We start from the raw sequence: 12,283 nt of genomic DNA on the forward strand, positions 1-12,283 counted from the left end.
TGATTTTATTATTTATTGAAAACGTTGGAAAATGAATTTTGTTTATGTAGATTCTGCTTAAGAGTACATATACATTTTCAAAACCCCAACATAAGCCAAATCTTGTTTAATAAATGGTTAAAAACATTCTTTGTTATTCCAAATTATAAACAAATTTCTTCGCTAATCGAGTCTCAACCTTTTCGGCATATTTCGTTGGGCCTTATGAGTAAATTTACCTCTTTCTTCCCCAGCTACCGCATTCCGAAGTGAAAGGCCAATCCGAAAGACTCAAACGCTCACACGCACGGCTGCATAAAAAAAGACATCTAAGAAATTTCATAATTAATATGCCGCGCATACGACTAACTGTTTGAAGTTTGCCCCGGGGCATTAATATGCAACAATGTGTGGGACACGTTGCAACACGGTATCTGGCTGGAGTCGCAGTGTGAAGTATGATTCTAATTCTGATTCCGAATCGGAGTCCGGTCAGGTGGCGTTTTTTCGACTGTGACCACAGAGATGACACTAATAGATGCGGCCTTCTACGCCCTTAACAGATAATTTGCATAATAAAGCAGAGCCATGGCTCCGGCCGGGATCCTACCGAGCTGGTCGTGCCCATCGTTTCGGCTCGCTCCATTCATTAATCATACAAAAGATCTACGCTGAAATTTCCAATGGTTTATTCCCCGTCTGCCGATCGTGCCCCGAGGTATTAGTTATTCGTATTTGGCTTCGACCAGCGGTTCGATTTGGTTGCTACGGTTTCCACTTATTACAAAGATTAATTGCACAGCTTATGCTAATCCATTGTCATTAGCCATTTATAGATAGTTGCGGTGGCAACTCGGCAACAAAAAAACGAACGAGGCAAAACCAGAATTCCAGCGGAAAACAAATGTGTGGCTGAGTTTGTTATCTAAACAATTTCATCGGTGAATTTATCACCAATTTCGTTGGCATTCCTTTCTGGCCTATGTGGCAAATAAAAGGTATCTGATTTCTGTGGCACTGTCTCCATTTGTTACTCCCCCCTCCCCCATCGGATCTCCGCATTTTGGGGCATCTGCCCGTCTCTTTTTGGCCGCGGGCTGAAGCGCGTGTTAAAATGGCCCAAACAAACAAATACTCAATGATAACCGATCCCCAAATGACTCGATTCCATTCTCTCCTCTGCGACTGAGCCCCGTGAGGCAGCAAAAATTGAAACGTTTTGTAACTGATACTTGGCCTGCCAGTCGGAATTTCTTCTGTTTCCATCTATCGAGTAGAAGGCAAACACTGAACACATTTCAAGTGGCCCGATGGCCTTTGCTTCGGTCTTCCTGGGAATGTGTGAACTGGGAATTCCGATATTTTTATGGAAATTTCTGAGTTATCTACAAGAAAATATGTTGGAAGCCCTCTGGGTAAAAATTAAGCCATATCTATTTCAACCATTTGTGGCATAGTTACCTTGCTTAGAGGATTTTGAAACTTAATAGAAACTCATCAGCACAACATCAAAATAATCACTTTTTATTCTTATCTTTGAAAGTTTTATATATAAAATTCCACCATTCTCAACTTAGCTTAATAATATGTTCAGACTCTTATTTTGAACATTACATTTTAATGAGATTAATTCATTTAAAACTTTAAAAAACGGAACAATTTCAAACCCTTATTTTCACTTCATCATTTCATTTTTCGCCTAAAAGAAAATCCAACCTTTTGTGATTAAAATATTTTAGTTTTAAAGAAGCATGTTAATTTGTTTAATCAATAACTTTAATTAAAATGTAAGCCAATAAAAAAAGTAGTAATGAGATCATGTGTTAAAATAAAACTTTTAGAAAGACTTTAACCAAATCAATTTAGCATTTAATAAGCTTAATTAAATTAAATTGAAAAATAAAACAGAAACAAAGAAATAATTGAAATAATCAATCATCCAATGAATATCCTTGTACATAAACCTTTCACCATTAGAACATCAAGTAATCAAAAAAGGTTAGCTCTAGACAACCCATTTAGGGTTCATCCCAAATTATGTGAATCGGTCCGGTCCAGATGCATTGGTCGCCACAGGGCGGGATCCAGAACCTGTTGATCTTAATTTGATTTTCGATTTTCTTTTGGCAAGTGACCAAGGCCAATACGGCGATCTTGTTGTGGCATCTGAAGAACTGTCGAGTGCCGTAATTATCTGCTCTTCTGCTGCTGCCCTGCGTTCTGGATCTGATTGCATGTGGAAAAATGTTGATTTGTGTCAGAAGCAAGACACGAAAGGCCTTTTCGGCTACCATCTCTGGCTTATTTACCTTAATAAATTCAAAATTAAATTTTCTCTTAATTGCGAACGAGACGAGGTCGAAGTTGGGGCCCCGGCCAGAACTTGATGGCCGGAGAGAAAGTGATTTTCTGGCGCGGCTGCTGCGGTGTCTGCCCGGAATTGGGTCACCTGGTTGATATTGGGTATTGGGCTTTTGTCTCAGCTCTCGACTTCTCGTGAAGCCGGGCCTGGAATGGGCCAGGGAGCTGGTTATTCGCTTGGACTCGCCCGTCCTCTCGCCCATTGACATTTAAATTATTTGTTCAAAACGAAAAAATGCCACCGAACCAGCGTTCGCCGAGGTGGTTGTTGTTGTTGTTGTTGTCACGTGATGTCAGCGAGGGGCAAAATACCAATAAGCGGAGGAAAATAATAAAAACAATTTTTCATCTTAACTGACAGTGAAATAAAATACTCTCTGCTGGGCTTATGCAACCAGCAACCAACAGCCAGCAATCTAAGCCAAAAGCTCTGGGGCTTAATGGACAATTGGCTTAACGGGAGACAAAGGGCCACGCCCTGACCCACCTCCCCCTCCCCGCTGAACGCTGCCCGCCCATTCCCTTCACCAAGTGACAGTGACAGCCCCAAGTGGGCCAAAAAGCACACACTCTCGCCCGAGCAGCTGGTAATTAAAACAAGGCTCAGTCTTTGACCAGAGGTCGCTCTCTTTATCTTACTATCTTACAAATACGGCACTACGTATCTATTCCCCCCCTGATTTTTCCCCTGCGAAAACCTTTTCTTTAACGGCGGCGACCCTATAAAACGGCCCCATAATGTATCAATAATGTCAGGCCGCAGAATGCGGTCCGTCGATTGCTTTCGACTCGCTTGTCAGGTGTGTCGGCACGAGCGGCTTTTGTAGGCCCCCCGGACCTACGCATTGCCCCTCCACCTCTCCCCGCATTTTCCGCAGTTCTCGGAGGCAGATGTGCCTGGTCGTAAGTCTCTAAACCTATTTTGTCGGCTTGATTTGCCGATTTGAGCCATAAAACATGTATACACTACACAGGAATTGGGTAAGGTCGGATTGGGAAATGACATTCCATTAAAAACTATTATATAAACAGTCGAACTATCCATATATCGAAGCATAAGAATAAGTTGGAGCTACAAAGAGTTCGAGTTTAAGAACAGATTTTACCTGTACTTATAGTTTTTATTGCCAACAAAACTAGTTCCAGTTATAGGGACTTTGAGTTAGAGAAGTTCGAGTAATAAAAGTCAACTGAGCATAGTTTTTCCCTTACTGTTGGGTTTTTAAGCTTGTTCTAAATTATTCCAATTAACTGTTTATATTTTAACATAAAACATTTTTTTACCTAAGCAACTGCCTAGGTTGTGATGTGCCCTTAAGTACGGCATATCGTCAATTCTATGTTGTTGATCAAAGATATTCAAACATATTTTATAGCGCTTTACTAACATAGAGTTAATTTTAGCTTCCTCCCTCCCTTTCTGTTTTTTTTTTCTTTTTGTGAGTTCCATTCAGATCGTAAACAAAGCCGCAAAGGTGTCAAACGCCAAAGCTAAAGTCAATAAAAATAGTTGAACATTCGAACACATAAATATGCATGTGTGCTTACTTGTGTTTGTATGTTTGACTGTTTACGAGCTTGTTTGTTGTCCACTTTAAACCAGAACAAGGAAAAACTAGCAAAATGTATCTTTAAGATACACATATTTTCAGCTTATTGCCAAACGATTTGTCAGAGCTCTCCACAAAAAAAAACAATTCGAAAACCTCAATTCGAATTGAAATTGGGTTGCGACTAAAATCATGTTGATCTTCCCATGCTGGTCTTAACATATTTTGACCGCTGTAAGACGATCACATTTGCATAGATTGAACTATGCCGATATTTTTGTATAAATAGCTCTTTATTAGCGAATTTATTCAATATTTTTACGAACTGTTTAGCGCAAGAATGAACTCATTAGGTTTCCGTTTTGAGGTGTGGTAAGCTTCTTGATTTCATTTTGCAGAAGTCAATCGAAACAACAAACAATAAATATATTTCTGCACCTGGCTTGAATTTAAGGTGGGAATCCCAGTGATACAAATTGGGTACCGCTTTAATGATTCATTATTAAACAATGGATCGCCATTGAATAACGAATAATAATAAATAAATAGCTCACCTTTCCAATATTCCAAATTATCTTAGCTCTCGTTGCCAACAATTTAAGCGTATAATCCAAATCCGAATAGTTTTTAAATACGCACACAAATTAAGATGATCCAACGGGGGTTAAGCTCGACTTAACTCGCAGGCCATCGCCAGCGATTATTCAGTTAATTTGGTTTGCTAACTCAAACTTGGCACAGTGATCGCTTGACTCTGCCTATCTCGGCTCACTTTAGAAAATTGCTTGCGTGCAATTAATTAAACAAATTGCTTTACTTTCACCTACTGCTGAGTGGCGAGCAGCGATGGCAACAGAATCCACATTTGCATGGTATTTTCGCACACTCGCACAGCACTGGCACAACAACGCGGACACACTCACACACGGCTGCAGTTATTTATATTTTCCTCGAATTCTTTTCTTTTTTATTTTGGCAGGTTTTCGGCTAACAGGAAAATTGACTCTGCGGATGTATGCGAACGCTGCCTATATACCGAAAACAACTTTTCGCGCATATTACACGGCCACGCTCAATCGGAGTATCGGAGAATCGGAGAATCGGGGAGTCGGAGCACCGGAGTGAGAGAGATGAGGAGACGGAGTCCCAGAGACCGAGTCAGAAAGCACCAAGCGATCGCAGGAGAATCGTTCTGCACGGCGAAAAGTCAAAAACACAACTGAAACTTCTTGGGGAAAAAGTATTTTACAGAGCAGCGGTCGAGCGATCCAGCGATCTACCGAAGGCACGCGCAATAGACGAGGTCTTGGACTCAACAGGTCTGAAGAGATCGGCTCGCTCTCTATATCTCTCGGCGTGGCTCTCCGCCTTGAGTGAGTATCACAAACCAGTTGATCTTGTTTTGGTTTTTTTGGCCCTGGTTACATGACGGCTGCAGACTCCTTCGGCCAGTTCGTGTCCTAAGTCTTTTGTTTAGCGCGCATGGACTGCAAATGCCCGGCCATTATTATCTATGAGTTATTTACGCTCGACGATTTTGCACTTTTTGTGGGCCCTACTCTTGTTATGGCCGAAACGAAGCTCGTGGGCTTGGCACACGCCGGCCCCCGAATCGCCACCGCAGAGCTCGGGCCGTTGGAATTTCCATGGCGTCGACAGGTTTGGTCCTCATCTCCCGCCTCCCAGCTGCCTCCCTCTGCAATTTGCACTGCCCCAAGTTGGCTACCGTGCTTCCCCAAATGGCCAAGGAGCGTAGGAGTCGCTAATGGTTCAATGACCAGCGCGGAACGAGGAGCCCACCGCACTAATCACCGAAACTGCTATAAGTATCAGTGGAACGACCTTGTGTGAGAGTATCTTTGAGGGCTCCTTGCCGCGCAAACGTCACAGCTAACTCGGAATTTATGGCCGAACGGGGCCCTAAGTTCGGTTTAGTGTGCCATTGTTCTGGTCGGCCCGCCTCACATCTCCCATGACAATCAGCAGAACAAGAACGCCGCCAAATGGCAAACCAGTCGCAGTCAACCGTCGGACGAGGAGGCTGTCCTGCCAATGCCCCAACTGAGGTCCAGCCACTTGACCAGGCGAAAAACGAGCGGCCAACTGGTTGCAACTGGCAACTTTGCTGCCAAGCATGCGCCAAAGAATTTCGCCAGCGATTTTCGGAATGTCTACAATGCACAGAGTGTGCAAAGAAAAACATCAACAAAAAATCGCCAAAGAATGAAAACAAAAACACGGGAAGACTGGTTCACCAAAAGGCGCGATGGGCGTAGCCAAATTCTGACATATTCTTGATCGGATGCGTTAGCGGTGTACAATTTTATTCTTATACAAGAGGAAATTTGCAGCAAAAACCTGAAAAACCATTTTTGTATGTTTCTCTTACACTTCTGGTAAAATTAAGCCTACATTTAAATGTTCTAACAAATGTAAGACTATGTACAACAACTGGAACAAGGAATGCCAAACCAAGTGTAGAGGCAAATACATTTCAATAATATTAACTAGTGTTCAAACTTAACTTTTCTTTAATTAATATGCTAAATTGAAGATGTTTAATAAAATACCCCTGCAATAAGCACTTCAAAAATAGCACTTCAATAAATACCTTTAGGAACCTAAGTTTCATATTACAGTTTGGTCATAGAAGTAACCCTCTCAAAAATTAAAAATTATTTTTCAACTTCCGCTGCTAAGAAATTCCAATTGTTATCTTAATTACACGCAGATTCCCATCGATCGCAGGCAATGGGCATTCTAACTGTTTGTTTTACCATACCCATTTGAACGGTATTCGGGTAGAAACTGTGATCTTAGCCAAGACTGGGTAAGAACCTTTTCAGATGCTATCTGAAGCCGATCAGCGGGCCACACTTGGGGGATTATAATCGGTCAGAGGCAAGGACATGTCTCTGGATGGGATGTGACTGGTGTTGTGACAGGCGGACTCGTCCCTCGCTGGGCTCTTTGTTGTTAGGGCATAAATCACCAGGAGACCCGCAACTCACATCGCATCCAAGCCACAGGCTCAGGTAGCCGAAGACGACACTGAGTTCCAAACGTCCACTGCCGAGCTCAATTAGTGCAGTCGCCTTGGTTCTTTGTGCGAGCTGCATTCTTTGCATGCCAAGGTGGCATTTGATTGATAATTTCGTTACGCCTCGAACATGCCCCACAAAAAATTACACGAAGAAAAGACAAAAACAGAACATGGAAGACCAAAAATTCAAAAATATTTGATTTGATAAGTGTGGGATCCCGAACAGCAAGATTTATGACGTGTTCACGCTGCCTCTGCGATTGTTATAAGGCACAGACCGGCTATTTGTCGCCGATTCGCTGGGACACCGAACACCACGGCCTGATGCTAAGTGCCCGCATCTGATTTGGGGATTAGGAACGACAATAAGACAATTTTCATGCTACATTTCCGAAATGTAAAACATATTTGGGTTTTCCGAACCCATAAACGTAACGGTAAATAAATTACTTCTTTGGGTTCCAAAATCAACCTGGAATTTGTGAAAGCAGCTACATAATTCTAATCAAAGCGCTGAACTTAAATAAGATAGCAAAAACATTAATATAAACACATGTTCATGTTTAAGATTAAAACATTTTTGTATATATTTAATATCTTTAAAATGGTAAAATTTGTAATATTATGATTAGTCATAAGAGGGCAATTTGGCGTATATCATTTATTGGCATCTACATTGGATTTATTTGAGTACTCCCAAATACGGCATCTACATATTTAGGCAAAACGTTGGCTTTTAAGTTTGGATAAGTAAATTTGAATTTTAAATTCTTCATCTAGGCATAAGTAATGCATAATATAATAACACTTTAATTGGTTAACTACGAGCTACATACAATTCGGGCAAGAGCAAATACTAGTGTAAAATTTGTAGATCATTCCTAGATTTGATTTTGAGTAAGAGTAAAATTTGTATGTATCTCATGAATATCACTGAACAGCGACCCAACTCGAATGCTTTCGGAGCGGCAATGTGGAAGATCCCTCAATCCTCTAGAGTCCAGACCCTAGACCTCAAGTTTCAGTTTGCCGTACTTCTGAAACTTGCTGAGGAACTCGTCTCATTTCTTCACACCGACGTACGTGGTGCTCTTTCCAGTCTTGCGCAGCTGCTCCATTAGCTCGTCGGACGACAGGTTCGACGTCACACTCACCGTCCGGTCCTCCAAGTTAATGTTGACTTTTTCGACCTTATCTGCGGAATAAAAACACAGACTTTAGTTGGTAACCACCGAACGGAAGGCAAACCGCAAGTGATAAGAAATGGTGGGAACTACTAAAAAGTACAAAGTAAATTTTGGTTGAACTCCTTATAAAATTATAATTTATTGTAATTATATTATGATATTAATATTTAATTCAAAAGTGTATAACCTTTTTATATATTATATTGTAAAAACACTTTACTTTTGATCCTAAAACATGTTTATACTTAAATTTGTCTACATTCAGTTCCACGCTCAGGAGTAGTCAACATTTTTGCAAATTATGACTTTAGAGGAATTGTCTTGAAAAGAATTATTGGCTATCATACCGTTTTTAGGGCAATTACCGTAAATAAAAAAAATTAAATTTATGTATAGCGAACATTTAAAGATTATAATAAATAAAGATATTAAGATTTTGATTTATCCTTTTTATTTCCAGTAATTAGTTTTCATTTTGAAACTAACGAAATATTCTTGCAAAATTACCTAAAATTTACAAAAACTTAAATTAAAGAAAGAAAAAAACAGTCTAGCGTACATACATCGAACTTCCGTGATTTCATAACTTCCTATACGCGAACTTTTTTTTGTGGGAGATTGTGGTTCGAGTTATGTTAACTCGACTTTTATTATTTTTAATTTTCTATAATCTTGTTTCAAATTTCAAAGCAAAAAAAAAATATTTTTTCAAAAAAATACAAAAAAAAAGATTTTCTACGTTTTTATTCACACTATTTATAAATGTTATTAAAATTATTACAGAAGTAAACAAATAAAACATTTTAAAATTGATATTAACACTATTTGATCTTTCCAGAACTTTTTATTTATTTCCTAAACCACTGTAGAAACCTGCTAAAAATCTTACGTTTATTAAATTAATCATTTACGGCTTTAAATGTTACCATCTGTATGTACAATATGTACATATGTTACGGAGAATTACTTCAGGTAATTCACCTACATACATACATGCATGCCCATATGTACAAACATATAAATACATTGTGTTGACCGATAAGAAGCTATTAATTTACTTAATACCAGTCACTAATGCTACGTACCGCCCAATTTGCCCAAGACACGTTCCACGGCGCTGGCACATCCGCCGCAGGTCATTTCCACCTTAAATTCGTGCACCTGCGAAAAGCGGGAAAAGCGAACGGGGTGGAAAATTAGGGATTTAAAATATTCAAATCGATTTTGAGGCGTTTTCAAGGACCAAAACCCACTGGCATCCTGCTGCTGCTGCTGCTGTGACGGCTGGAGTCGGTCGTCTTATTGTACACTTGCGGTAGGTTGAACAGCTTGGCGGCCTTTGTCAATTAGTTCCGAACGTGGCACACAAAAACACCTTTCCTTTTCGGAGCGTAAATTCTTTATATATTTATATTATTTGGCTTTTCAGAGTGACCGAGTGTACGATCAGAATAAGCTCATAATAATAACAGAAACAAATAACGACATGGATGACAACTTCGATATTACGTTACCGCTGACTCGAACCAATTTGTGCTGCCAGTGCTACCCATGTATACAAATGGGTTATTTTTAAAAATTCAAGCCAGTCAAAAGTAGACTTTTTGAAATGTAATGAAAGTCGGTTAAAAATGAAAAAAATTTGGATGGAAATATGAAGAGTGCAATTTGGTTTTTTTTATGTGCGAAAAAACTTGTATCAAAATAGCATTTAAGACAAAGTTTAAGTTTATGTATCAATTCCGTTTCCTCGTAGTCAAAATCGCTCAAGTTCTTTAAAAGTTTTCTCCATTGTGTGGGGCTTAACTCGTTTAACCTTTTTTCCAGGCTAACATCTTATTCCTACTTTTAAAAAACTTTGCGATCCTGCTACATGTTCTTAAAACTCCACTTAATTCTGCTACTTCCTTCAACGACATTTTTAAGGAGGCCATAGACACAATGTATCTATATGTTTTTGTATCATACCTTATTTGAAAAACATTTCGTGTGAACATGTTCGTATGAGAAAGGAGTTTCTTGCTGACGGATCCGAATTTGGATCTCAGCACGACAAGGTCGTCAATTTTACTCCTGGTGGTGGCTACTTTAGCCACAGGCCAAACTTGCGTTTCTTGCTTTCGACCATCTGAAAAGAAAATGTCCCGAAGAGCATTCAGTTCACAACTTTACTATGTGTAATCCAGTGCAGTAGGACTCAGTCTTTGGCTTTCCTGAGTTTTTGTTTCCAATTTAGTTGCTTACCATATGTTGGGAAAACTGACTTGCAAAAAGGTTGTGAATAACTTAAAATGATCTGATTATAACTAAACAACTAAGGGAACTGACCTATTAAAACTGTTATTTTTTGATTTCCTTGGAATGGATATCGTTTAGCTCAAACTGAAATCGGGCTTTAACTAAAATAATTAAAATCAGATAAGTTTACTCATGCTGAGCAATACTTTGAATAAAAGAAAAGTAAGTTTATTGAATTGTGAAGACTGGGACAAGAATCCAAATCGAAAAGCCCTTATATATAAAAGGCATTATTTGCATTTTGGCCGTTAATCATTTAAGGTGTCCATATGGTTTCAAAAGCTATGACTAGCCCTGACAATCACACTTTTAATTAAATTTCAGAATGGCAAAATGGAAGGAGCAATTTTGCCTGCCGTTCCTCTCTTGGAGGGGCTTCCATTCCCCAGGAATGTTCCATTCCTACCGCTCCATCTAAACGCGCTTGGGGCAGGCGCCGAAGCGATAGACCACCTGGTGGTCGTACAGCTGGCCGGGATTGAGCACGATCGTGGGGAAGTCGCAGTGGTTCATGGCGTCCGGGTACTTGTGCGTCTGCAGGGTGAAGGCGCCCTGGCGGACGTAGTGGGCCCCGTCCTTGCCCACGTTCGGGATGTCGCCGCAATCCTCGTCCGGCAGATTGTTGGCCGTGGTGAACTGGAGGCCCGGCTGGTTGGTGTGCACCTCCATGAACCGGCCACTGCACGGGTGCACCACGCGGGCCACCAACTGCACCCGGTTGGGCGAGACGTCCACGCAGAAGTTGTTGTCGAAGCCGCCCAGCGGGCAGGTGGACACCTGGTTGAGTCGCTTGCCCAGGCTGACCAGGCTGGAGAAGTCGTACGGCGTGGTGCGCACGCGCATCAGCTTGCCGGTGGGGAGGAGCTCCTGGTCCACGTCCACGATCTTCTGGGCCTTGATCATCAGCATGTGCTGGTAGAGCGCCTCCCGGCCCGCCCCATGGCCGGCCAGGTTGAAGTAGCTGTGGTTCGAGAGGTTCACCGCCGTGGTGGCCTTCGTCCGCGCCTCGATCCGCATCCCGAAGCAGCCCGTCTCGTTCAGCGAGAAGTTAATGTTGGTGGTCAGCTCGCCCGGGTAGCCCTCGTGGCCGTCTGGCGAGATGTGCTGCAGGGTGATCCCGTCCTTGTGCACGCCCACCACGTCCCAGATGACGCTGTCGAAGCCCACGAACCCGCCGTGCAGGTGGTGCCGGTCCCACACGTTCCGGCTCACGCTCACCTCCTTGCCGCAGAGCTGGAAGCGCCCGCGGGCAATCCTGTTGGCCACCCGGCCCGTGGTGGCCCCGAAGTAGTACGGCTGGTTGCGGTAGTAGCCCGCCACGTCGTCGTAGCCCAGGCACACGTCCTCCAGCTTGCCGTTGAAGTCGGGCACCTTCAGCGCCTGGATGACGGCGCCCAGCGTCAGGATCGACACCGACATGCCGCGCTCCGTGCTCAGCGTGAAGCGCCGGACCCGGTCTGTCTTCTGGGTCATCGGGTTGACGGCGATGCCGAACATGTCCTCGATCACTCGCACCATCCTGAAGTGGATGCAGGGCTCGCTGGGATTGGGGGATTTTGCCAAATGCCTAAAGGGGATAACTGGAATTTAGACTGTGTTGCTTTTGCGAAGGACTTAAAGGTTTTCAAAAAGCACACACACTTTACTGATAGACAGATCGAGGCAATCTATTCTCAGTTATCATAAAACGAATCCCGCTTACTTTAAAGTTTAAACCTTTGTTCTTGGCCACTTAAAACCGATTTAAACTGGGCAGGTAGATTTTATAGATCTATTTCCAAAACGCAAATAGGTGAGGATTTTGAAGACCAAAAGTTTTTTTTTCCGTTTTCTGAACATCAGCGTTTTGATTAGGAATGTTCTTT

At 41.9% G+C, this 12,283-nt stretch overlaps 2 protein-coding genes across 2 annotated transcripts; both read right to left on the reverse strand.

Annotated features, from left to right (window-relative positions):
- Positions 1–7,495: 7,495 nt before the first annotated feature.
- On the reverse strand, positions 7,496–9,555 carry LOC108048849 (copper transport protein ATOX1). Its single transcript, XM_017129769.2, has 3 exons — positions 9,374–9,555; positions 9,206–9,281; positions 7,496–8,128 (listed from the first exon to the last, which is right to left on the reverse strand). Exons 1-3 carry the CDS (start codon positions 9,377–9,379, stop codon positions 7,995–7,997), a joined length of 216 nt encoding a protein of 71 aa, XP_016985258.1. The 5' UTR covers positions 9,380–9,555; the 3' UTR covers positions 7,496–7,994.
- A 1,006-nt stretch (positions 9,556–10,561) lies between these two features.
- On the reverse strand, positions 10,562–12,044 carry LOC108048852 (galactose mutarotase). The gene has a single exon (XM_017129771.2). It carries the CDS (start codon positions 11,934–11,936, stop codon positions 10,833–10,835), a length of 1,104 nt encoding a protein of 367 aa, XP_016985260.1. The 5' UTR covers positions 11,937–12,044; the 3' UTR covers positions 10,562–10,832.
- Positions 12,045–12,283: the final 239 nt, after the last annotated feature.

The sequence above is a fragment of the Drosophila rhopaloa genome, unplaced genomic scaffold, assembly GCF_018152115.1.
Source record: "Drosophila rhopaloa isolate 14029-0021.01 unplaced genomic scaffold, ASM1815211v1 contig_191, whole genome shotgun sequence".
NCBI classification, from domain to species: Eukaryota; Metazoa; Arthropoda; class Insecta; order Diptera; family Drosophilidae; genus Drosophila; species Drosophila rhopaloa.